The sequence below is a fragment of the Molossus molossus genome, unplaced genomic scaffold (assembly GCF_014108415.1).
Source record: "Molossus molossus isolate mMolMol1 unplaced genomic scaffold, mMolMol1.p scaffold_m16_p_10, whole genome shotgun sequence".
NCBI lineage: Eukaryota > Metazoa > Chordata > Mammalia > Chiroptera > Molossidae > Molossus > Molossus molossus.
The window spans coordinates 98,291,473-98,316,496 of NW_023425345.1; the positions used below are offsets into that span (position 1 = coordinate 98,291,473).

A 25,024-nucleotide genomic window follows, 5' to 3' on the forward strand; every position below is an offset into this window, starting at 1 on the left:
AGGGCCTGTTTTAGTACTTATAACGCAGTGCTGAATCTGAAAAAATCAGCCTATATCCATGGGTAAAGATGCTGAGAAGTGAGGAAGAAAAAAAACTTACATAAGGCAAAAATTACAGTATCTATATTTCATTGTATGACTAGTTGAAATGAAGTTACTGTATTTGCAGAACGGACAGTGTGAGTAAGAGTGCTGAGAATGAAGGGCCCACCTCGGTCTGTGTTAGGAATCCCCAGGTCCACCGTAGGAATGGAGCTTTCTGCGTAGTCGCTGTAGTATTCAATGAGGCTGGCCTGACCCGCCCACGTCTGCTTCACAATGGGGACTGGAAAATGAGAAAAGCGACAGCCACTGACACACTTATGTAGAGAAGCTTGGAATCTCAAAGGGGTGGCACAATCCCCTTTTAAGAAAGAGAACCGTTACTTGTTCTTTTCCAGGTGTTCCGAGCCTCAGAGCCCGCTCTCCGACCCCGAGGAATAAATGCTAAGTGCGCATGAATAAAACCCTCTTCGTAAGCCATTTTCAATATACTCTAGAGCCAAGCGCTTCTCATTCCTGGTGAGAAATACACTTGCTTCCATGGAATGATAAATTCTCTGATTATACTGGTTGCATTTAACTGGTATATAATCAACAATCTGATTACACTATTGTATTTAAATTAATTTTAACTGATTTTTCTCTTTTTCCAAGAGTTCCTTTAAAATTCACAACTGGAGTTTTAAAAAGATTTTTAGAGAAGTGGAGAATATGATTGCTTCCAAAGATGAGAAAAGTCTATGTGGTTCTGAATGAGATGTAATTTTGTGTCTTACAATGGGGGGAGTGTATTTTTTCAAACTACGTTGTCCCCACCCAGAAACTCCAATAGGACCGCCCAGCCAATAGGTCATGCCCCTATCACTGGGAATCACTCATACAATGACTGATGTTACTGTTGCACTTTTGGAAAATGTAGAATAAGATCTTAAGAACCACCACAGATTTTAAAACTCCATCATTGACAGATAACATCTTTAAAGGACAACAAAAAACTTCGCTGGTTTTCTGTATTTTGGGGTGAGATGTTAAAAGACAGCTTTGTATCCATACCTGACGCAGAATTCTGCCTAATCACTATATAATATTAATTCACTTCACTAACTCTCTGAGTAGTTATTTGCTTCTGTGTTGTTGTTTTTTAAGTTACTGTCTGTGCATCTCTGTTTTAAGGAGAATAAGGGGCTTCTGTTGTAGTTTTAATAGAAAATGCCATCCCATCTAGATTTCATACCCTGTTAATTTAAGAAACTCAACTCCGATGAAGTAAATCTTCAGGCCAATGTTGTTGTTGTTAATGGATATTTTTTGTTGTTGTTAATGGATATTTTTTCCATTGATTTTTTTTTTTTTTTTTTTTTTTGAGAGAGTGGAAGGGAGGGAGGGGGGTAGAAAGGGAAAGAAAAATGTCGATGTGAGAGACACAACGACTGGCTGCCTTCTGCAAGCACCCCGACCAGGCTGGAGACCAAACCGGCAGCCCAGGTACGTGCCCTTGGCCAGGAACTGAACCCGTGTCCCTTCGATGTGTGGGCCAGCACTCTCACCACTGAACCACACCGGCCTGGGCAGCCAATATTCTGAGACGTTATAGATCTTTTCCTTTTTACCAGCCCAAATAAAAAAAATTATATGCAAAAACTGCCAGTGCAACACCAAATTTAAGTGTTGAGCTACATAAGTCAACAAACTCAGTCAAACTCAGCCTTTGAACATAAACTGCAGAAATGCACCATCATGTAGTCAGAGAAAGACCTATGAATTCTGGATATTTGCTATAATAATCTCCAAATTACTTATTCTAACCTACTAAATATTTTTATACATTAAAATATAATTTTCTGCAATCACACACACACAAAAGGCAGATACAAAGCTTTTTCCACGTCAAAACAAAGATGCAGAAAATGATAAGGTTGCCATGGGAAAAACCACTCCACAGTCTTCTGCTTCCAAACTCCAGCACAACAAACCTCTTCCCCTGGACACTGCCCTGGCAGTCTGCAGTGCGCTCAGTGAGCAGGACTGACCCCAGGGAGGGCTCCCTGCAGTCTGCAGCCCCCACTCTTGGGTAAAATGTTCCCCCATGCATAAGGCTGGAAGGGTCAAGATTTCCCTCAGTACTCAGCACTGGGTCTTGCAGGCCATGCAAATTCTGCCTCCATTTTTCTCAGCCCTGGCCGGCCGCTCCTGCTGGCTCTCACAGCCTTATTACACAGCACAGGTACTCCTTCTCAACTAGCTGGTTTAAGTGAAATTAAAATCAAAATCGAGTGTGAGTTAGCTCTTTGCTATACCTCGCTACTTGTCCTCAGATGAAACAGGAATTTCACTAGAGGTCAGAATTACTGTGACTGGTTCACCAGCACCTACCACAGTGCCTGAGATGCCGCAGGTACTCAATAAATAGTTAAATAAGGACTGAATTTTGTAGAAATTCCAACAAGAGGCCTAGATAGGGCTACTTTTGGAACTCGTTTAAAGGAAAGTTTTATTCATAACAGCAATTCATTCTCTGGTACAAGAAGGTACCACTATTACCAATCATTTAGAAACAGACTCACCGTTCACTATAATGAGGTGTTGTGATTCTGTAGTGCCAAAAGCATCCAACACTTTGTGTTATCTACCACTATAACTCCTGCGGGTTTGTCCTGTGCACCAGCTGCAAAGAATTTTAAGCGCAGGCTAAGTTTTCCATAGCAGCAGGTGAAGGCTTTATTTTCAACCAGGGTTGATTCTAAATTACTTGACACTTTAAAAATATTGGTCTATTTTATTAGCGTTGCTTGAATTCTAAATTGAATTCATTCTATTATTTATAAAATATTTCATATGGCATTCAGGCAGTGCATTCCTAAAGATATTAAACGTCAAAAATATTTCAAAATGGTTACATGATCTAATATCTCATTTTTGACAAAGAGAAGCACTTTCTACCACATCATAAAACAAGAGCGAATGCCTCCTTCAAGAAGGTTTGCCGCAAGATAACTTCAAATTGGAGCAAAGTAAATTGGACCATAATAAAACCCCACTGCACAGAAGGCATAAATCTTCCACGTGCTCTTAGTCTTGAGGCGGGAGGAGCTGTGTCTCGCTATGAGGCAGGGAGCACACATTTTTACCCTCGGTGAATTCACCTGCGAAACTGATTCCAAATGGAAATGAACTTGACACTGGAACACAACACAGAAACTACCACACAATCAACTGGGAAGGATTCTTGATGTTATGGAATCAGCTGTTTTTGACCAACGGGCCTATGGTCTCAGTATGCAAGTCAATGACCACAAAATGAGGGCCACCTGCCTAGACCGCTTTAATTCCTGACTGCAGAGATGGGGTGGACGGAAGATGGAAAAGCGTCTCTCATGGCGGATCGGAACCATTTCAGGGCACTCTGGGACATCTGCATCGGCTCCACAGCCAGGGGGCACAGAACGAGGCCACACCTGCCTCCACGTCGTCCTTTAATAATTAATCTAATCACTCCAGGAACACAGGTGCAGCCTTGCCCCTTGCTGCATTTTAATCCAAGCCGCACATTTTATTCATTTTTTTTTATCCTCACCCGAGGACATTTTTTCTATTTTTTGTTCAGATAGAGTGTGGGAGGGAGAGAGAGAGAGAGAGAGAGAAACATCGACGTGAAAGGGACACGTCAAGTGGTTGCCACCCACACGACCAACCAGGGCCGGAGACAAACTGCAACCGAGGCACGTGCCCTTAGCGGGAACCGAACCCGGGTCTCTCAGGACCGCAGCAAGCTGCACATTTTAAATAAGCAAATTGTAGGGCAGCGCGTGTCAGTCTCTAATCGGAAAACAGCCACTGCACATTCCTTTTGATAAGTTTGTTCGGATCTGCCTCTTCTGCACACGATCACTGCAGTCAAGATGTCAAGTGGCTATTTTTTAACCTAAGAGAATAAAGTGTTTATTTTTAGGGGCTCAGGAAGTTGTGAAAGGAACCAAAGGCTGAGCAAAGAGCAATTTCACCTCTTTAACTAGAGAAAGAGGCAGGAGAGCATCTCACAACTCAGCTGCTGAACAGGAGCCGCGGCCGCCGGAGACACCGGAGAGATGCACGCAGGCCGAGTGACGCAAAGAAAAGTCTTCGCATTTTCCGACAGCTCACATCACCTCGCGGAGAACACTAACCAGAGAGGACGTGCTCAAGCTGAGTACTGCATTTCAGAGAACTCCTTGCTTAAATATAATCTGACATGCTTTGCCCAATTTCCTTGCTTTATATAATTCTTATAAAGTTTCTTAAAACCCTACTAAATGCTTGCATCTCAGACAGTGTTGCTGTTTCCATAGTAGCAACATATATTTTGCTATATTACAACATATTACTGCAGCCAAAAGACAAAATATGCTTTTGCTGACCATGTCCTAAGAAAAATTTTTTTCATTTCAATCAGAATCCAGAATTACATAATCATTCATTTCATTGATAGAAAAAAAAAATACAGTAGGAAAATAACTTTTTTTCAATTTTGAACTTGGTTTTCTTCTCTGTTTTTCATGAGAGTATAAATCGCTGAGTTCAATGTACATTTTCCCTTGCCTTGACTCGAGCCTTGGCCAGAACGTCCCATCCCTCACGCTCTTTCCTGGGGGTGGCCAACATTATAAGGAGCCAGGAACGGGGACTGTCACTGGCACCCACTTATGCTGTCCCCGGGGCAGTGCACCCACAAGTGACAACCCACCACCAGATAACTCACCAACAGTACAGCCCACTCTCGATTTGTCAGACAAATACAGTCTTATCTAAGCTTTATTTTCCTTGTCATTTGGCCTTCATAACTTCAAGTATTTCTACCACAGGAAAGAAAAAAACTACACTGCGATCCATGTATCCTGCTCGACCGGAGCAGTAATACGCTTGGATGGGGTGGCAGTCTACATCCCCTGCTCGGTCTTACTTGAGATCATCTTCGGATTTCAGTCCCTCACTGTCCCCAGTGTTGCTGACAATAAAGGCTACTTCCACAGCATCTGGCCAAGTCAAACCTGACCTTGAGCACAGCAGAGCGTCAACACAAATATCAAATCCGACTTGTCAAGGGTTCAGAGGGGATACATCCGAGGGCATCAAGTGCAGCTGCGCTGTGGCAGGAAGCTGGGCTCTGGCCAGAAATCCCGAGCTCCAGCGGTCCTCCCCCACGGACCACAGGAACTTGGCCAGCTGCGTCCCGTCTGCACTCCGCTTCCTCTACAACATCAGGCGAATAACTTTCGTTACCACATCACAGGAATTGCAACATGAAGTCAGATGACAATGTATGTGGAAGACGCACCGGAAATGTAAGGAAGATAGCTGTCAGAGCAGTTACTGTGGCGCTGCCCCTGTAACTAACGTGATCACTGGGCAATCTTTGCGCCAAGGGGTGGCAGCACCCAAGGGTGTGCCAGGCTTCACCTCCATCCAGCCAAACGAACATCAAAGTCCCTAAAATCCTGCTGCCTTAGACTATCTTCTCAAAGAAACAAGTCCAAGTTTAAAGAGAGCTTGCCACAGAAACCTACCTGTGAACACCCCATAATGCCTTTCAGGCTTCACTGAACCCCAGATACAAACGGACAGCAGCAAATTAATACACCTGGCTTTGCGGGGGGTCGGGGTGGGGGGTTTAATGTCCCTAAGAGACTTTTAAGATTCTTTAATTTTTAAAGACTTTGACTTAAAATTAAAATACAAAAGGATTTGATGGATATCTTAAAACTTTATGCAAGTAAGAGACTAAAATAGATTATTCAAAAGGACTAAATTACAATTAGCAATCTTTTCATTTCCGTAGAGTATTAAAAATATGACAGGATGGTACCTAATTTTACTATCTATGGTCACTTAAAAAACACTACCACCGTCACCACCACCACTACCACCGTCACCACCATCACCACCACCATCGTCACCACCACTATCATCGTCACCACCACTACCACCACCATCGCCACCACCACCACCACCATTACCACCACCACCACCATTGTCACCACCACCACCACCGTCACCACCACCATTACCACCACCACCACCACCACCACCGTCACCACCACCATTACCACCACCACCACCACCACCACCACCACCGTCACCACCACTGTCACCTCCACCATCACCACCACCACCGTTCTTAACATCAATATTATGAAAGCAATCACTACTCTAAGTGCAACTTCAAGACCCAAGTAAAATAAATTGATTAAAAAACTCTGCTTGCTGTTTAAAAAAAAAAAGCCCTGGCCGGTTTGGCTCAGCAGTTAGCGCGTCAGCTCTTGGACTGACGAGTCGCAGGTCTGATTCCCGATCAAGGGCACACTGATCTCAGTGGCAGGTTCGATCCCTGGCCCCTCAGGGCTGTGCAGGAGGCAACCAGTCAATGTGTCTCTCACATCAATGTTTCTCTCCCTCTCTTCCTCCCTTCCACTCTATCTAAAAATCAATGGAAAAAATATCAAGTGAGGATTAAAACAAACAAAAACAGCCTAATTCATTTCCCTTTATACTTTTTGTGAAGGGTATTTGTCAAGAATCATCCCACAAAGCCCTTCCAGATTATGAAAGAAGCAAAAGAATATTAAATCTAGATTAAACTTGATCAATGAAAATTTCAACTGCTCTACTGATTTTTAAATAGTATTTTAGGACTCCTTATATAATGAATGCTATATTTATTTAGGCTGATTTAATATGACTTGGAACTTAAGCTGACTACTTTAGGTGAGCATTAAGGTTTATAGTTAACACAGTGTTAAGATACTGTTGATTTCAACCACGTTTTTTGACGTCAGTGTCTCAGAATTCTGTAACGACCCGGGAAGCTGGGTGAGACGCCCGCCTGCACGCCAGGGTTGCCTGAAGCAGGGACCGCCGCTGTAAAGCACCTTTTCCCTTTTCTCTTACATATCTGCTCCGGGAAAACACAGATCTCAAAAGTTTCAATGGGTACATTTGAAATAAACGTGATAAGAAGGAAGTCTTCAAAAAAAACATTCCTTTTGGGTTCTGTCACCTTGAAATCCCCTCTCCTATGCTCATACAGTTCAGAGACTGTGCACAGACATAAGAGGACATTGGTTTGCAATATGCGTTGTTATCCACACACTGCCTCCAAGGTCACAACAGCTGAGCTTGTTCATTTCCAACAGAAAATACTGCTTTCAACAGTGTTTAGAAGGGTTAGGACCACTCAGGTTTCAATACAAAATGGTCCTTCCTAATTGCTCTTGGCGATTGAAGTGGTATGATGAGGAATACCGATTCATTCATGCTTTCACTTCATTATCCCTCTCCTGAGTTTGTATCTGGTTTTTACTTTTCTGAGAAGGCAATTCGGATTCTAAAAGTTCAATAAAAATAAATAACCCAAAACATACTTCTATCACCATGAAACTTCATGCACGTTTTTACTGCAACAAAAATATCCTCCTTCTTCACTGGATTCCCCTAAAAAACAACAAGTAGATGCATGTATGAGTCCGTGTTATCTTGACTTCATACCCCCATCCCGTGCTCTCGAGGGCAAATGCACCAGCGTCAGGGGCATCACACCTGTTTCCAGGACGACGTTTTAGGGGGGAAGGAGCTGGAGCTCACTGACAACAAAGCTTTGATGGCAGCCAGACCGGGACTGGAACCCAGCTCTGCCCCTCACAGGGTGTCGTCTGGAAAGTCCCTTCAGCTCTCTGATTTCAGTCTGCCATTTAAAAGGTGGGAAAAGTAACCACCAGTAAAGCTGCAATATGCGTTTAATAAAAGTTGCTTTTATGAAGCACACCCTAGGCACCCAATAATGTCAGCTACCTTCCCTTTCCTCTTCCTGCCGGTGAAGATTTCAGCAAAGCAGAGAACTAAGAGGAAGTCAGTGTAAAAGAAGAGAAGACCCCCTTTGGTGGGCCCGGTCTTACTTGGATGTTTACAGTATTTTCATGGCCCCTTTACTGTCTACCCAAGTCCAGGCTACACTGATGTCTGTCCTCTGCCAAAGGTGACCAGCCAAGCTGGTCACTCAGATGAAAGGGGGCCCACAGGCCATGGGCGGCACCATGGGTGTTCTGACTGCTCTCACTGTCTAGCCTTCTATAAAATCCAGCCATGCCTCCTGCATCACCTGGAGCAAGGACACAGTGACATCTAACCACAGCTTTGTCATGTCACTCAAGGACCAGGAGGCCGCCCTCTCCCCCTAGATTCCCTAGAACAAGCATTAAAGAACGAGCAAGCATAATGCCTACCATTGAGAAAACATGACAAATTCTTCCCATTGCTGCAGTGTGTGTGTGTGTGAGAAAGAGAGAGAGAGAGAGAGACCCTGGCCGGTTTGGCTCAGCAGTTAGAGCATCAGCCCGCAGACCAATGAGTCGCAGGTTCGATTCCGGTCAAGGGCACGTACCTCGGTTGCGGTTCATCCCTGGCCCTGGTCGAGTCATGCGGGAGGCAACCAGTCGATGTGGCTCTATCACATCAATGTTTCTCTCTCTCTCTCCCTCCCTCCCACTCCATCTGATGATAATGGAAAAATAGCCTTGGATGAGGAATTAAAAAAAAAATGCAACACACACTTCTGTGACTGACTTGAGAATAACAGATAACATAGGAGGATGGTGAGCAAATGTTCCCTTATGAGGAAGAACTGGTAGCAACTTAGTGAGTTTCGGGGTCTTCAGTTCGCCCTGGGGACTGGACTGGGGGTCTGCCGTAATGAGAAGGCTCACTCTGGAAGCTCTGGACAGAGGCAGGTGAGACTGAAGCGGGGTCCCAGTGGACAGAGTACTGACATGGGCTGAGCAGAGGCCTGGGTGTCATGGGAAAGGTCTGAAACAGCCTCTCTAGGACATGGAACAGGTATTCCGATAAACACATGCTCTCTCGCCAGCAGAAGGGACTGCACAGAGCTGGGCAGGCAATGCTGCAGACAGGCCCTGGGAGACTGCTGGTCACGCCCCACTCCCCGCCCCTCACGGTGCAGCCTCGAGCGAGGACTCCCCAGCGCCTCTCTCGTTCCTCTGTAAATGGGGTGACGACGGCGCTTACCTTCGAGGGCTGCTGTTCATCGACGCATGACGTGTGGTTCTTACCTGGCTCACAACAAAGGTTGATCTTTTCAGTATGTAAAGAGCTGGGGCAACATGTGCTCAGCAAGTACATTCCCCTGTGATGTGTAAGGAGGTTTTCCTTCTGTTACTTACACACAGGGGTAGGAAAGAGTGGAATGTGGTGGCACAGTGGGCGTCCACGCCGTCTGTACACAACTCAGGCACTGGAGTGAGGGGAGGGCCGTCACCTTTGTCCCAGATGTAGAGGGCAATCTGTCAGATGACAGGAGACCAGCAGTGAGTGGAAGAACACGGCCCGTGCCACAAGTATGAGACGGTACGAGACCGCTCGAGGAAGGGCAGCGGCACCTTCTACAGACAGTGTCAGACGGAAGCATGTCGACTTGTCAATACTCAAGAGCTCTTTCCTTACAGAAAGAGTAACTGCATGTGGACTGATCTATCTTTTACTAACAACAATGAATTCAGAATCAATACTCTAACCTGCAAAAAATCCCCAAGTTGTCATAAATAATTGCAGGGAAGCTGCTTTGAGGCTCCTCAAACATCACAAAGAAAGATGCAAGAAGATACGAGCGTGCAGGTTCCCTGCAGTCCGGTAGTGCCACACCCTAACCACCTGACTGGTTGAAAACGTCTGAAAATGTGAAGAAAACACCTTTTAAACCATTGTAGATGGACTGCTAAAGTGGCACGGAATTGTGGCGCTTGTCAGGACAAAAAGGCAAGAGGACACCAAGGACAGCCTTCCTCAGCAGGGGTCAGCCGGGCCCAGGGGATGCGGGGTTCCTATCTGTGACCCACCGAGGCGAGCTGTCCAACAACACTGAGCTGGGACTCTGGAGCCAGCTGGAGGGAGGAACCATCGCCAAATCTCCTCTGGGATACTGTAACCAAAAGCTAGGTCCCCCTAACAGTGTCACTTCCGTGGTCCAAATTCAGAGGAATTTAAAGTGGCCCCACACCACTACCACCCTCGGGCAGCAAAGGCAGGTACGGATCCTCCCGAGGAGCCAGGACCTCACACGGCTCTGGGAGGGCTGCGGGCCCAGGTCCAAGGGAGGACGCACAGGGGCACAAGCCATGAGCCACGCAGCAAGCACCGGGGGACACACGCCATCCAGGTTCACGAAGGAGAATGACCTTGGTGGGGAGAAGATGCATGCGGGTGGGGGCAGGTGCTGTTTAGGGAACACAGAACACCTCTCATGTCCGAAGACGTGAATTCCTGATTACTGAGACCTTTACCCAAACAAACCACCACTGACGTACCTCGTGTTTCAAATCTATTGTAAAGTCGGACCTCAGGGACTCACTCTTTAACCTCTTGGTAAGCCTAGAAAAGAGACAATTGGAGCGTTTTTCTTAAAGCAGAAGTGTCAAACAAGAATAACACATTCTTGAGACTTTCCCGTGTTTGAAAACAGGCACTAGTACAATTTTAAGATAAAAATAGGAGTTTAATATCCTTGAGGCAAAGGACTGTGAAAATGCAAGGCTTGCTGAGAATGGAGCATGCGTTATTATAACCTCCGGCAAATAATGTAACATAATACAACACAACACAATAGATGCGTTTAAAAAAAGCCCTGAAGTTTGCTGACTCCTGGTCATCCTTATACTAAATAATGACAAAGAAAGAGAAAAACAGAAAGCTTGCTTTTCACTCACCCTCCAACTTCTAATAACCCAAATGAATTAGAATTTGTGGAGATTTTAGCGGAAGAGCCCATGTGGTGTCGGGGAAGAATGTCATTTTCTTGCTTGACAAATTTCAATGGCTCCTTGCAAAGCAGAATCAGGTCCCGAGTCCTGGGCCCAGCATGAGCCCCCTGTGCCCCTCCACCTCCCCAGCCCTTAGCACCCCCTGGCCCACGCAGGGCACACTGCTGCCTGCTCCCCTCTCCCGCTGCATGGCTGCCTCAAAGCCCTCACCCACCCTTCACTTGGCAAACTTTCTTCAAGACCAGACTCAGGCCACCTTCTCTGTGAAACCTTTCCAGACTTACCCACTGGAATAAATTGAAACATCCTTTGCGCCCAGAGGAGGAAGCACAGCCCTCTGGCTTTGTCACACGCCCTGCAATCTGCTGTGCACACACCCTCTGTACACGCCAACACTGCCCACCGGCCTGGCCGCGGGCGCCGACGAGGGCCGTGTGCTCGGGTTCCAGGCCGAGGGAGGAGAATTACACGCGAAGACCACTGGAATTGCACACTGTTCTACAGTCACTGCAGGGCTACAAACGACGCCTTCAGTTCCCATTACAAACCTCCTAATACATATTGTAACTATAAAGAAATAATAGTGGTTTTTAAAAGAGAAGGTAGTAGTAAGTTTAAAAAAATGGTCGCTGAGATGCCTCTGGGGGCTCAAGGTGGCAACAATGTACCAGGAGGCCGAGTCCCCAGCCCAGGACCAGGTTTACAGCTAAAACACTGTGTGGTCAACTTGAAAAAACACAACTATAGCTGCTCGGACATATTTTGTCTAAGAAGCACTGAAGGAACATGGTGGAGACTGGGAAGAGAGGGGGAGTTGTGGGAATGGGGAGCCCCCTGGAGCTGCTGCTGGGCTGAGGGGCCTCCCGGAGGGAGTGGGCTCACATCCCCACTGGATCCTGTAAAGACAGGAAACAGACTCTCTTTTTTTTTTTTTTATTTCTTTATTTTTAGAGAGGGAGGAAGTGAGAGGAAGAGAGAGAGAGAACATCGAATGGCCGCCTCCTGCATGCCCCCCTCTGGGGGGCTGGCCCACAACCTGGGCATGTGCCCTGACTGGGAATCGAACTGGCGACCTCTTGGTGCCTGGGTTGACGCTCAGCCACTGAGCCACACCTGCTGGGGCCACTCTCCTTTTTCTTAAATAATTTTTCCCCCAATGTATGAGGAGCACCTGGTCATTAACACAGAGGTGACTGGTGTCTGCGACTTCAAACCGCCTACCTACCCAACAGAAGGGGGCAGGAAGGATATTAGAATTAATAGAAAATGTTAGAAGAGTAAGAAAACTAGCCATGAAAATGTTAGAAAACGTGCATCATTCTCTGCAGCGTCAATCGTGGTTGCTGTGTTCTGATGAGAGGAAAGCCCACTCTGACGCGGCCGGGACGTGAGCGTGGGAATGCTGTCCGTTCTCCTCAGGTGGGGACTACCTGACGTCACGGCAAGATTAACCACCTGATCATGCGAACACTGGACCCCTGAGTGCGAGGCACCGGGACCAGCCCCCCCCCCCCAATTCCTTCTCTCCTTTCCCAGCACATTTTATAGGACAAAAAAGAGGTGATAGGAACCCCTCTGGGCATCCATCTGTCTGTCTCCTGAAGAACCAGAAACTCCTCAAGGCCACCAACCGCCAGCATCTGTGTGACTTAAATACGACCCTTCCAATAAAAGGGCAAGTCGCCCGTCTCTTGTGCCCGTGCCACCTGGTACTCGGCCCTTTCCCTGTATGGGGAAAGACAAAGTAAATGTCCCTCTTCTCTCATTGTGAGTTCTTTCACAAGCCCGTGTCACCAGCCTAAACAAAACCCTAACAGATCCCAAACCCTGAACAGCAGAGCCCGGAAGGAGAGCCCGCGCAACATGGGCCAAGGGGTCCAGGGGAGCCCGGTCTGCCCGGGAGGCTGGGCCCTACCGGCCCAGTGCAATGGCAGCAGCCCCCGTGGGAGACCTCACCTGGACCTGACTCCTGGAAGGCTGCGTGGGGTGTGGCTCCAGAATACAAAGGAGCTGGAGTCTGCACTGAACAGGGACTTAAAGGGACCCTCTGCTGTCCTGGAAAGCCGTACAGAGCACCAGGTAGCCACTGGGCTGTGGCACAGGGAGGGACCAGATACACTCCCATCTCCAGAGCAGTGTGGGACCCCCCACCTGTGGAGCGCACAGACTGCCCCACCTTGTGGTGTCAGTGGCAGGGTGGATTGGGGGTTTGGGCCCACACTGAGGAGAGGTAAGAACCCGAGTGGAGCTGGGACTCCTGGCCCCAGCTTTACTGAGATCAGCTGCGTGGAGAGAAGAGTCCTGCGTGGGGCTGACTTTGTAACCCCTTCTACTTGGACCTGTGACGTGGGGATGCCAGGCCCCCACAAAGCAGGGGTTTTTTTGTTTGTTTTTATTTCTGGTCGGCATCCAAGGGCATCCCCTGGGAAGGCCTGCGTCGGGGAGCCGGAGCTGGGCTTTGTGACTGCGTGGTGTGGAGGCTGATCTGGGTGCCTTGAGTTTGCTCCCAGGAAGGAGGGGTCGAGCAGGTCTACCCTTTCAGCAGGCTGGGCACACCACCCCGACAGGAAAGAGTGAATCAGCTCTCTAAAGGCCCGGATACTGCACAGGGCACAGTTCTGTGGGGGTGGGGAGAACAGCTCAGAGGAGGACATTCTAAGAGACACCCTCAGAATGCTTAGCCCCTCTCCTGTGGGCTGGGCAGGCAACATGCGCACTGGAGGCTCTTTTGAGCAATCCCACTGTGCCCAGGGCAGCTGAAACTTTTCCTGCAGAAAAGACAGCAGACTGCATCCAACCTGCACCTGCACCAGGCCACCTCAGGGGACTAGATTGGAGGACAAGGTAGAAATCGAGGAGTCTGGCTTTGAAGCAGAGATTAATTTCTCCTCATTGAGTGCCTGGCACAAAAATCTCTAAGTAGGGGGCCCACAAGCCCTAGCTACGCTAGCCTGGTTCTACCCTAAAGTCTCTTTGGAAGACACTGGAGGAAGACCAGGCAACTTCAGGTGGGGAAGTAGAGTAGCTGACAGGTGCAGGCTGACCTCCGAGAGCCTCGGACCCACCGCAGCTGCAACAGGACACCAAGAGCCAAATTGGGCCAGCTCCTGACACTGGCTGACAGGAAAGTACCTCCCGGGAGGCCTGAAATCATACAAACAGTGAGCCTCAGACAACAGAAGCTGCCCAAACGTCCCTTGGCCAGCTTTTGAAAAATAATTTTGTTTTTGCTTGTTTGTTCTTTTTTTCAATACTTTTTATATTGTTTCTGCTTTATTGCTTTGATATTATTATTATCAAGATTTTTTTCTCTTTACTCTTGTTTCGTTCATATCTCTTATTGGCCTCCTTCCTTTTCTTTCGCTATATCCCCCCATTCTTTTCCTTTCTTTCTTTTGCTTTACTCGTCTCTTCTGTTCACCTTTATGAAACATTTCTTCATTCTTTTCCTGTCCTGTCTTTTTGACCATTTCCCTTTCCCTACTCTCTGCTTACTTTTTGCTCTCCCTTTTTTCCTTTCCCAATATTTTTCTGCCCCTTTTCTCTTCCAGTCTCCTCTTTATGTTCTGTTTTACTATCAGTAATATTACTGTTTTCTCTCTTTCTTTTGTTTATAGTTCGTGTTCTCTTTTCTCTTTCTTAATTTTCTTTTCTTTGTTGGGATCTTTGGTATCTTCCTGTTTGTTTGGTTTTATTTTGTTTTGTCATGTGGGCACCTGTACAACAGCTCACATGACGTGGTAGTGGCAGAGCCCTACAATCAGCCAGCCAGGGAGGACAGTCCATCCATGAATGAGACAACAATAATCAAGATCCAGTTACCAAAAAAAAAAGGAAAATAAAAAAAAGACCCCGTTACAACAGGAGATCCCAAATAACCCACAAAAGGGTCACACCTAGAGCATACAGCTCAGTAGTACAAGAAAACCACACCACTGGTAGCCACAGGACATTTACTACAAAAGCCCACCCCATGAAGACTAGGAGTTGTAGCAAGTATATCTAATACATAGATATAAACACAAAGAGAAAGCTAAAATGAGGAGGCAAAGAAACAACCCACACATTTTTTTAAAAAGAGGAATTGCCAGAAGAAGACCTAAATGAGATGGAGGTAAGCAAGTTATCAGACATAGAGTTCAGTTATGGTTATAAAGATGCTCAAAGAAATTACTGAAAACAACAAACTTAATGGGAACTACAAGAAGTTTAGTGGAAACTACATCTGCATGTAAAAAGATATAGAAATTATGAATACGAATCAGGAAGAAATAAAGAATACTATCTCTGACATTAAGAATATGCTGGGCCCTGGCCAATTTGGCTCAGTGGTTAGAGCATCAGCCCATGGACCAATGAGTCACGAGTTTGATCCTGGTCAAGGGAACATACCTCCGTTGCAATTCGTCCCCAGCCCTGATTGGGGTCATGTGGGAGGCAACCACTTGATGTGTTCTTCCCATGTTGATGTTTCTCTCCTCTCTCTCTCTGTCTGTCTCTCTCTCTCTCTATGTTTCTTTTCTCTCTCTCTCTCTCTCTCTCTCTCTCTCTCTCTCTCTCTTCCTCTCTTTCCCTCCCACTCTATTGGAACAAAATCTTAAGGTGAGGATAAAAAAAAGAATATGCTGGGAAAAAATTAAAACCAGGCCCCATGAAGCAGAGGATCAAATAAGTGAATTAGAAGACAAGGTGGAAAAAAACCACTCAATCAGAGCAGCAAAAAGAAAAAATACTTAAAGAACATGAGGACAGTTTAAGGGAACTTTGGGACAAGATGAAACATAACAACATTCACATCATAGGGGTACCAAAAGGAGAAAAAAGTGAGCAAGGGATTGAGAGCCTGTTAGAAATGAGGACAGAAAACTTCCATTACCTGGTGAAGAAAAAAGTCACTCAAGTACAGGAAGTACAGAGAGTTGAGTCCCAATCAAGATTAACCCAAAGAGACCCACACCATGACACATCATATTTAAAATGGCCAAGATTAAAGACAAAGAGAGAATCTTAAAGGCAGCAAGAGAGAGACAGTTAATTATCTACCAGAGAGTTCCCAGAAAGCTATAAGTTGATTTCTCAACAGAAACACTACAGACCAGAAGGGAATGGCATGAAGTATTTAAAGTAATGAAAAGCTAAGATCTAAACCCAAGACTTCTTTATTCAGTAAGGCTATTTAAAATTGAAGGTGAAATAAAGAGCTTCCCAGATTTTTTTTTTTTTTTTTAAGTCTAAAGGAATTTATTGCCACCAAACCTGCAATAAAGAAATGGTAAAGAGACTACTGGAAGAAGAAGAAATAGAGAGAGAGGGGAACATAGACATACAGATTAAAATGGCAATAAATAAGTACCTATCAATAATAACCTTAAATGTAAATTGGTTAAATGCTCCAATCAAAAGACATAGGGAAGCAGAATGGATAAGAAAACATAACTCATATGTATGCTGTGTACAAGAGACCTACCTCAAAACAAAAGACTCACACAGGATGAAAGTGGAGGGATGGAAAAAATTTTTCCATGCAAAAGGAAATGATAAAAAAGCTGGGGTAGCAATAGTTACATCAGACAAAATAGACTTTAAAGCAAAGGTCATAACAAAAGACAAAGAAGGCCACTATATAATACTAAAAGGATCAATACAACAAGAGGATATAACCCTGGTAAACATATATGCACCTAATATAAGAACACCAAAATACATAAACAGGACTTTAAGGGAGAGATAGACAGCAATACAGTCATAGTAGAGGGCTTTAACACCCCACTGACATCAATGAATAGATCTTCCAGACAAAAAAATCAACAAGGAACAGTTACTTTAAACAACATACTACATCAAATGGATGTAATTGATATTTACAGGATATTTCACCCAAAGATGCAGAATATGCATTCTTCTCAAGAGCACACGTGACATTCTCAAAGACAGACCACATGTTAGGATATAGAATAAGTTTCTACAAGTTCAAGAAAGTTGAAATCATATCAAGCGTCTTCTCAGATCACAATGGCATGAAACTAGCAATCAACTACAATAAAAACACTAAAAAATATTCAAACACATGGAAGCTAAATACCATGTTATTAAATAACAAATGAGTTACCAATAAAATCAAAGAAGAAATAAAAACCTTCCTAGAAACAAATGAAAATGAAGACATAACAAACCAAACTCTATGGGACACAACAAAAGCAGTCCTGAAAGGAAAGTTGATAGCATTACAGGCCTACCTCAAAAAACAATACAAATTTCTAATAAACTATGTAATTATACAACTAAAAATATTAGGCCTGGCTGGTGTGGCTCAGTGGTTGAGTGTCAACCCATGCACCAGGAGGTCGCCAATTTGATTCCCAGTCAGGGCACAGGCCCATGTTGTGGGCCCAATCCCCAGTACGGGGCATGCAGGAGGCAGCCAATCAATGTTCTCTCTCATCGATGTTTCTATCTCTCTCTCTCCCTTACTCTCTCTCTAAAATCAATAAAGAAAATATATTTTTTTAAAAAATATTAGGAAAAAAACAGCAAAAAAAGCCCAAAGTAGAAGGATAGAAATAATAAAGATCAGAGCAGAAATAAATGACATATAGACTAAAAAAAAATACAACTCAATGAAACAAAGAGCTGTTTTTTTTAAAAGATAAACAAGATTAATGACCCTTTAGCCAGACTCATCAAAACACAAAGAGAGAGGACCCAAATAAATAAAATCAGAAATGAAAGTTGTGAAGTAACAACTGACACCACAAAAATATAAAGGACTATAAGAAAATACTACGAACAACTATATGCCAACACGTTGTAAAACCTGGGAGAAATGGACAAATTCCTACATACAATCTTCCAAAACTCAATCAGGAAGAATCAGAAAACTTGAACAGACCAATAACAACTAATGAAATTGAAGCAGTATCAAAAACTCCCAGCAAATAAAAATCCTGAAACAGATGGTTTCACAGGAGAATTTTACCAAACATTCAAAGAAGAATGAACACCTACCCTCTTTAAACAATTCTAAAAAATTCAAGAGGAAGAAAGCCTTCCAAGCTCTTTTTATGAGGCCAGCATTATCTTAATTCCAAAACCAAATAAAGACACTACAATAAAAGAAAATTATAGGCCAATATCCCTGATAAACATAGATGCTAAAATCAACAACAAAATATTGACAGATAGTATACAGCAATTCAGTAAAACGATCATACACCATGACCAAGCAGGATTTATTCCGGGGATGCAAGGCTGGTACAATATTTGCAAATCAAAAAATGTGATACATCACATGAACAAAATAAAGGATAAAAATCACATGATCATATCGATACAGAAAAAAAGCATTCGACAAAATCCAGCACCCATTTTTGATAAAAACTCTCTGCAAAGTTGGAATTGAGGCATCATACCTCAAAACAATAAAGGCCATATATGAGAAACCTAAAGCCAACATCACACTCAATGGGCAAAAACTATCAGCATTTCCCTTAAGAACAGGAACAAGATAGGGATGTCTGCTTTTGCTACTCTTATTCAATACAGTACTGGAAGTCCTATCCATAGAGATCAGACAAGAAGAAAAACAGGCATCAAAATTGGAAAGGAAGAAGTAAAACTCATTATTTGCAGATGACATGATATTGTACATAGAAAGGCCTACAGAATCCCCCAAAAAACTGCTAGAGTCGATAAATGAATTTGGCAAAGTAGCAGGATACACAATTAAAACCCAGAAATCAATGGCATTTTTATATACCAAATGATCTCTCTGAAAGAGAAATTAAAAATACAATCCTTGTAACAACAACAAAATTAAAATACCTTGTAATAAACTTAACCAGGGAAGTAAAAGACCTGTACACAGAAAACTACAGGACGTTGAAAAAAGACACAGTACAAGATACAAACAAGTGAAATAACATATCATGTTCATGATTTAGAAGAATTAATATCATTAAAATGTCCATATTACCCAAAGTAATCTACAGATTCAACACAATCCCTGCCCTATTAAAATACTATTGGTATATTTCACAGATCTAGAACAAACACTCCAAAAATTTATATGGAACCAAAAAAGATACTGCATAGTCACAGAAATCTTAAGAAAGAAGAACAAAGTTGAAGGGATCATAAATACTGGATATCAGGTTATACTACAAAGCCACTGTAATCAAAACAGCCTGGTACTGGCATAAGAACAGGCATACAGATCAATGGAACAGAACAGAGAACTCAGAAATCAACCCACACCATTATGGTCAATTAATATTTGACAAAGGTGGCAAGAGCATACAGTGGAGTAAAGACAGCCTCTTCAATAAATGATGTTGGGAAAATTGGACAGGTACACACACACAAAATAAAACTAGACCACCAACTTACACCATACACAAGAATAAAGTCAAAATGGATAAAAGACTTAAATGTAAGTTGTAAAACCATTAAAATCCTAGGAGAAAATGTGGGCAGCAAAATCTCAGCCATCTCACGTAGCAAAATTTTTACCAATACATCGCCTAGGGCAAGAGAAACAAAGGAAAAAATAAATGAAACTAAATCAAACTAAAAAGCTGCAGAGCAAGGTAAACTGTCCCCCAAATTAAAAGGGAACCCACTGTATGGGAGAACATATTTGCCAATGATACATCTGATAAGGGGTTAATTTCCAAAATATATAAAGTACTCATACAACTCAACAAAAGGAGGACAATCCAATTAAAAAATGAGCAGAGGACCTGAACAGACACTTCTCCAAAGAGGACATACAGATGATCAAAAGACATGCAAAAATGCTCAACATCACTAATCATCAGAGAGATACAAATTAAAATGACAATGAGGTATCACCTTATACCTGCCAAAATGGCTGCCAACAATAAATCAACAAACAAGTGCTGGTAAGGATATGGAGAAAAGAGAACCCTAGTATACTACTGGTGGGAATGCAGATTGGAAAACAATGTAGAGTTTCCTCAAAAAATTTAAAATGGTACTGCCATTCGTCCCATGATCCCATTTCTAGGAATATATCCTATGAATCCTGAAACACCAACTAGAGAAAATATATACACACCTATATTCATAGCAGTGTTATTTATAATAGCTAAGATCTGGAAATAGCCCAAGTGCCCATCAGCATATGAGTGGATAAAAAAGCCCTGGCCAGCTTGGCTCAGTGGTTAGAGTGTCGGCCTGTGGACAGGAGAGTCCCAGGTTCAGTTCCTGCTAAGGGCATGTACCTCTGTTGCGGTTTGTCCCTGACCCTGGTTGGGGTCATGTGGGTGGCAACCACTCAGTGTGTCTCTCTCACATCGATGTTTCCCCCACACATACACTCTATCTGAAGATAATGCAAAAATGTCCTCAGGTGAGGATAAAAAAAATTTTTTTTTAAAGCTGTGATACATATATGCAATGGAATACTATGCAGCTTTAAAAAAGACAGCATGGAAGGACCTGAAGGCTATTATGCTAAGTGAAATAATCCACTCGGAGAAAGACAAATATCACATGATCTCACTTATATGTGGAATCTAATGAACAAAACAAACTCATAAATAAAACAGAACCAGAGGCATGGAAACATGGAACAGACTGACGAATCTCAGAGGAAAGGGGGGCAGGTGGGGTGGAAAGAGATTAACCAAATAACTTACATGCATATATGCATTCCCATGAACACAGACAATAGGGTGATGAAGGCCTGGGTGGGAGCAATATGGAGGGGGCAATGGGGGGATAAAGGGAGGGGCAACTGTAATACTGTCAACAGTAAAGATTTTTACCCCACCCCCACCCCCAATTTTTTTTCTGAGTTTTTAGCCTGGTTAAGCCACAAATATGTCTTTTAAAATGTACTTTTTATTAGAGGACAGATCAAGAAGAGCTATAATATAGGTTTAGTTGTAAAGCATTTGTCTCATGGTTGATACTAACACAGCCTGGTGTCTCCAAAAGAAGCCCACGCAGTCTCTGTGATTCGTGCTTGGTCTCTGCCCGCAGATCTGTGAGTTGGAGTAGAGGGTACAGGAAGAGACTATGTTCCCAGACACATTCCAACATACGTTAAGAGAAAAAAGGTCTGCCCTGGCATGGAAACTGGTCCAGTTCAAAATCTGCTCATTTGGAGCCAGTTTTTATAAATAAATTATATTAAGGTAACTTTGGAAATTAGACTCATGCCAAGTGCCTCCAAAATCTGATCGGACCACATTCAGACACCAAAGACAGGCAAGGGACACAAAGCAGTGATTGGAATCCAATGGCATGTACACAGGGGGAGCATATATTCTTTCTGATTGGTGTTTCAGGCTTTTTAGGATATATTTCCAGAAGTGGGATCACTGAGTCAAATAGTAGTAGCAATATATGTACCCCCACGTTCACGGCAGCACTGTTTACAATAGCTAAGATCTGGAACAACCCAAGTGCCCCCTCAGTAGATGAGTGGATAACAAAGGCTGTGGTACATATACACAATGGAGTACTATGTAAAAAAGAAAGATCTCTTACCCTTTGAGATAGCATGGAGGGACCAGACATCATTATGCCAAATGAAATAAGCCAGTCAGAGAAAGACAAGTACCACATGATCTCACTTATTTGTGGAATATAATAAACACAATAAGCTGTCAAACAAAATAGATCCAGAAACATGGAAGTAGGTAACAGACTGACAAACCTCAGAGGATAGGGGGCTGGAGGTAGGAAGAGATACACCAAAGAACTTACATGGATATATGCAATAGATACAGACAACAGTGTGGGGAAGGCAGAGGGGGACGGGAGCAAGGAGGAGGATGTCAACGGGGGGGAGGGAGACATCTGTAATACTTTTAACAATAAAGATAAATTTTATTTTATTTTTTTAATCTTCACCCAAGGCTATTTGTTTGTTTATCATCAGATGGAGTGGGAGGGCGGGCGAGAGAGAGAGAAACATCAATGTGAAAGAGACACACTGACTGGTTGCCTCCTACACAACCTGACCAGGGCCCAGGATGAACTGCAACCGAAGTGTGTGCCCTTGACCGGAATTCAACCCACAGCTCTTTGGTCCACGGGCCGACACTCTAACCGCTGAGCCAAACTGGCCAGGGCAATCAAGATAAATTTTTTAAAAGTCCAACGGCATGTGAGATGGTCACACTTCACATGCCCCTTCTTAGTAGACAACAAAACACCTCTGAATTGTCAGCCTAAACGTGCTGTTTGCTCTTTGTCTTTGTTTCTTTCTCATTCAATTCTTGAAATTTTTTCTTTGGGGGAAACCTCAGAGGGGGGGAAAGTGAAGACGGAGGATAGAGTATCTTTACGATGGACTGTGATTACTGGAGGACAAAAAAAATATGTGCCCTGACATTTTTAAATGGCTGGTTACCTCCACATCACCAACTTCATGTTGATGGGTCACCTCATGTGACCAAGAGACACCTGAGCCTAAGTCAGCCAGCCACCTTGCAAATGTGTTCAAGTTCTAAAAGTGCACAGGATAGAGGCTAAATATATACAAATAAAATATGACTAAAGAAAATGGAAAAATAAATACATGAAAGTGCACAGGATGTTCCCCTAACTTAAAAGGCTAGTCCTAGTGATGAGAACTAGTTTTCATTTTTCTATACACCAAGCAAGACAGTACAACGGTTATTTAAATGCCAATTTCAACAACCAACAATGCCCCCCCCCCCCAAAAATTAAAGGTAGAAATTTCAATTGCTTAGATAAAAGATTTCATTAAATACTCTGTTCCTGTCAAATATGATATTTGATATTCCGCTTTCCTCTTTTTAGAAGGGTCAAGTCATGCCCCCAAAACAGTTCCCAGGACACAACCAGTTAGACCAGAAACTACAACAGACGCCATTCCAGGAAATCTTCCTACGAGACTTTTCGGGTCCCACCTGCACTCCGGTCAACAAGGAGCCTTTGAAGGAAACCCAGATGCGGTTTGCTGGTGGGAGAACAGTGGGGAGCAGTCACAGGTCCTGCAGTAACACTGTCATGGCAGTGTTCTGGAACAACACCTAACTGAAGAAACCACCTTACTGGAAACTGAGTTTCTCCGAAGATGAGAGCGTGTTGCTATGGATACTGCTGTTAGAAGACCCCATAGGTGCATCACCAGGAAACGTTGAGCAGTGTTCATTCAAGCCTCACGGATGTGAGACTGCTAGCACAAGTAACATTTTAGGTGGGAAATAGTCTAAGGAAGTGTGTGTCTGGACTGCCTTCAAGTAACCAGTTTTTTAGTGACTTGAGAAATACTTTGTAATTGTAACTGTAAATTGCTACCATTCCTATTAAGTGGGCTAGACAGTCAAGGAGACCGGGGTAATCAGCATCCCTGTAGAGGGCACTGTCCACCGCCTACACGATACAATTTTCTCTTTTCTTCTGGTTTTGATTAATTCTTGAACCCAATAAATGGACTCCAGGGTCAGAATTAATTTGAGCCCAACCAAAGCAGTAAAATTCCCTGGCAAGTGTTAACGGTCCAGGGGTTGGTACATGCCTGACCCAACCAGGCCTGGGAAGACAGTGTTTAATAAAATCATATAGGCTTCAAGTATACAATCCTGTAACACATCACCTGTATAATGTACTGTGTGTGTACCGTCACGATTTATTATTCAATTCTTTTGCAGGTATAAGGAAGCACAGAGGCTGAGGGATGAGTCTGACAGGGCAGAAGGAAAGACCCCTGCAGGTCTTCCCACGCTACCCACTGCCTCTGGCTGCAAACCCAGGTGAGATCCATCGATTGCAACACTCAGTGAAAATTTTAATAATCTAATAAATTCTTACTTGTTTAAAAGTGGAATACTAAGGGCCCAGCCAGCAGCAAAGTCTGGATATTTAAAAACTGGAGGATTTTCTGAAAAGGCGTAATGGTGAATTATTGTAGATTCTTCATCATGTAATGCTTTTCCTAAAAACCATTCCTGTTAAACAAAGATATAAAATGTCATTTAAAAAAAAACATTTCATGTCATACCAAAGACAAAGTCATATCACTAGTATTAGTTAATCAAATATTCTAGGCAATCAAGAATTAGCACTAAGTATATATTTTTTAATTTTCTTAACAAAAACATAATTAATACTCATGATAACTAACAAAGCATAATCTTTGTCCATAAGGAGAGTAATTTAATATCATCAGGATAAACATTTAGTTATTATATCATAAATAGATAAACGTGGTATTTTCTAGAATATTCAATATTACTAAGGCAAATAAAAACAGTTTACTTTATGCCCCACTGAAGTTTGCAAAGAATTTGAAAAATTCCTCCCAGAATCAGTGCCTATTTTATTCATTTATTTATTCATTCCATTACCATTTATTACCAATTAGTATTTAACTGTGATTCCACACCAGACAGGAACATAGCTTATACAATAGTGGGGAAACAGAGAAATAAACAAATAAATAGAGTTCAGATAGTAACTACAATGTGCTATGATGAAACTGTAACATAGTGACTGGGGCCACCTGGAAGGAGGTGACAACTGAACTGAGGAGGAAGTGCCAGCAGGAGCCAGCGAGGCACAGATCTGCGGAGTAACAGGGCAGCTAACACAAAGTCCATGAGGTAGCAAAGAGCTTGATAAGGAAATGCAGCATGGCTAGAACACCCGGGGAGCGAGGAATCAAGGTGTGAAGGACAGAGGCAGCAGACAGGAGTGGGTTTTACGTGCCAGTGGAACGCAACACACGCCTCACTCTAAGTGCAATGGAAGACGCCCACGTCTAGCCACCACAGAACAGCCTGGCTCAGGCCTACTCCCACACCGAGGACAAGTATAAAAGCTGGAGAAATGACTTAAAGAATATGATCGAGGTATCAGAGACCAACAAAGACAAATAGGATGTGAGGACTAATATCCCAGAGAAAAGGGGTGCCCATCCATGGAAACCCCACGTCACCTCCTTTTACTGTCAGGACTTTGCAGGTCCCCAGGGCAGAGAGGAGCACACCACAGAAAGCAGCAGCTGAGGACTCTGCACCCTCACTGGACTAAGACAGAGGCTGGAGCTGCAGACTGCCAAAAACGTAGAGATTTAAGAGGATCCCAGTGAAGTGAGCCCAAAATTCCACATGTAATCTTTCTTCAATGCCAAAGCCAAAGAAGAAAGCAGGAAGCAAGTGGAAAGCAGCAGTGGAGGTCAAGAG

At 43.6% G+C, this 25,024-nt stretch overlaps 1 protein-coding gene across 3 annotated transcripts in view; it reads right to left on the bottom strand.

Moving 5' to 3' along the window:
• The window catches only part of B3GLCT (beta 3-glucosyltransferase), a 101,858-nt gene that overhangs the window by 27,129 nt on the left and 49,705 nt on the right, over positions 1 to 25,024 (bottom strand). For all 3 annotated transcript variants that reach the window (XM_036252049.1, XM_036252050.1, XM_036252051.1), the window contains exons 7-11: positions 23,652 to 23,788; positions 10,389 to 10,452; positions 9,249 to 9,368; positions 7,437 to 7,506; positions 212 to 325 (exon numbers count right to left, since the gene is read on the bottom strand). In XM_036252049.1, the coding sequence (XP_036107942.1) occupies positions 212 to 325; positions 7,437 to 7,506; positions 9,249 to 9,368; positions 10,389 to 10,452; positions 23,652 to 23,788 (505 nt within the window). The remainder of the gene's footprint in view (positions 1 to 211; positions 326 to 7,436; positions 7,507 to 9,248; positions 9,369 to 10,388; positions 10,453 to 23,651; positions 23,789 to 25,024) is intronic.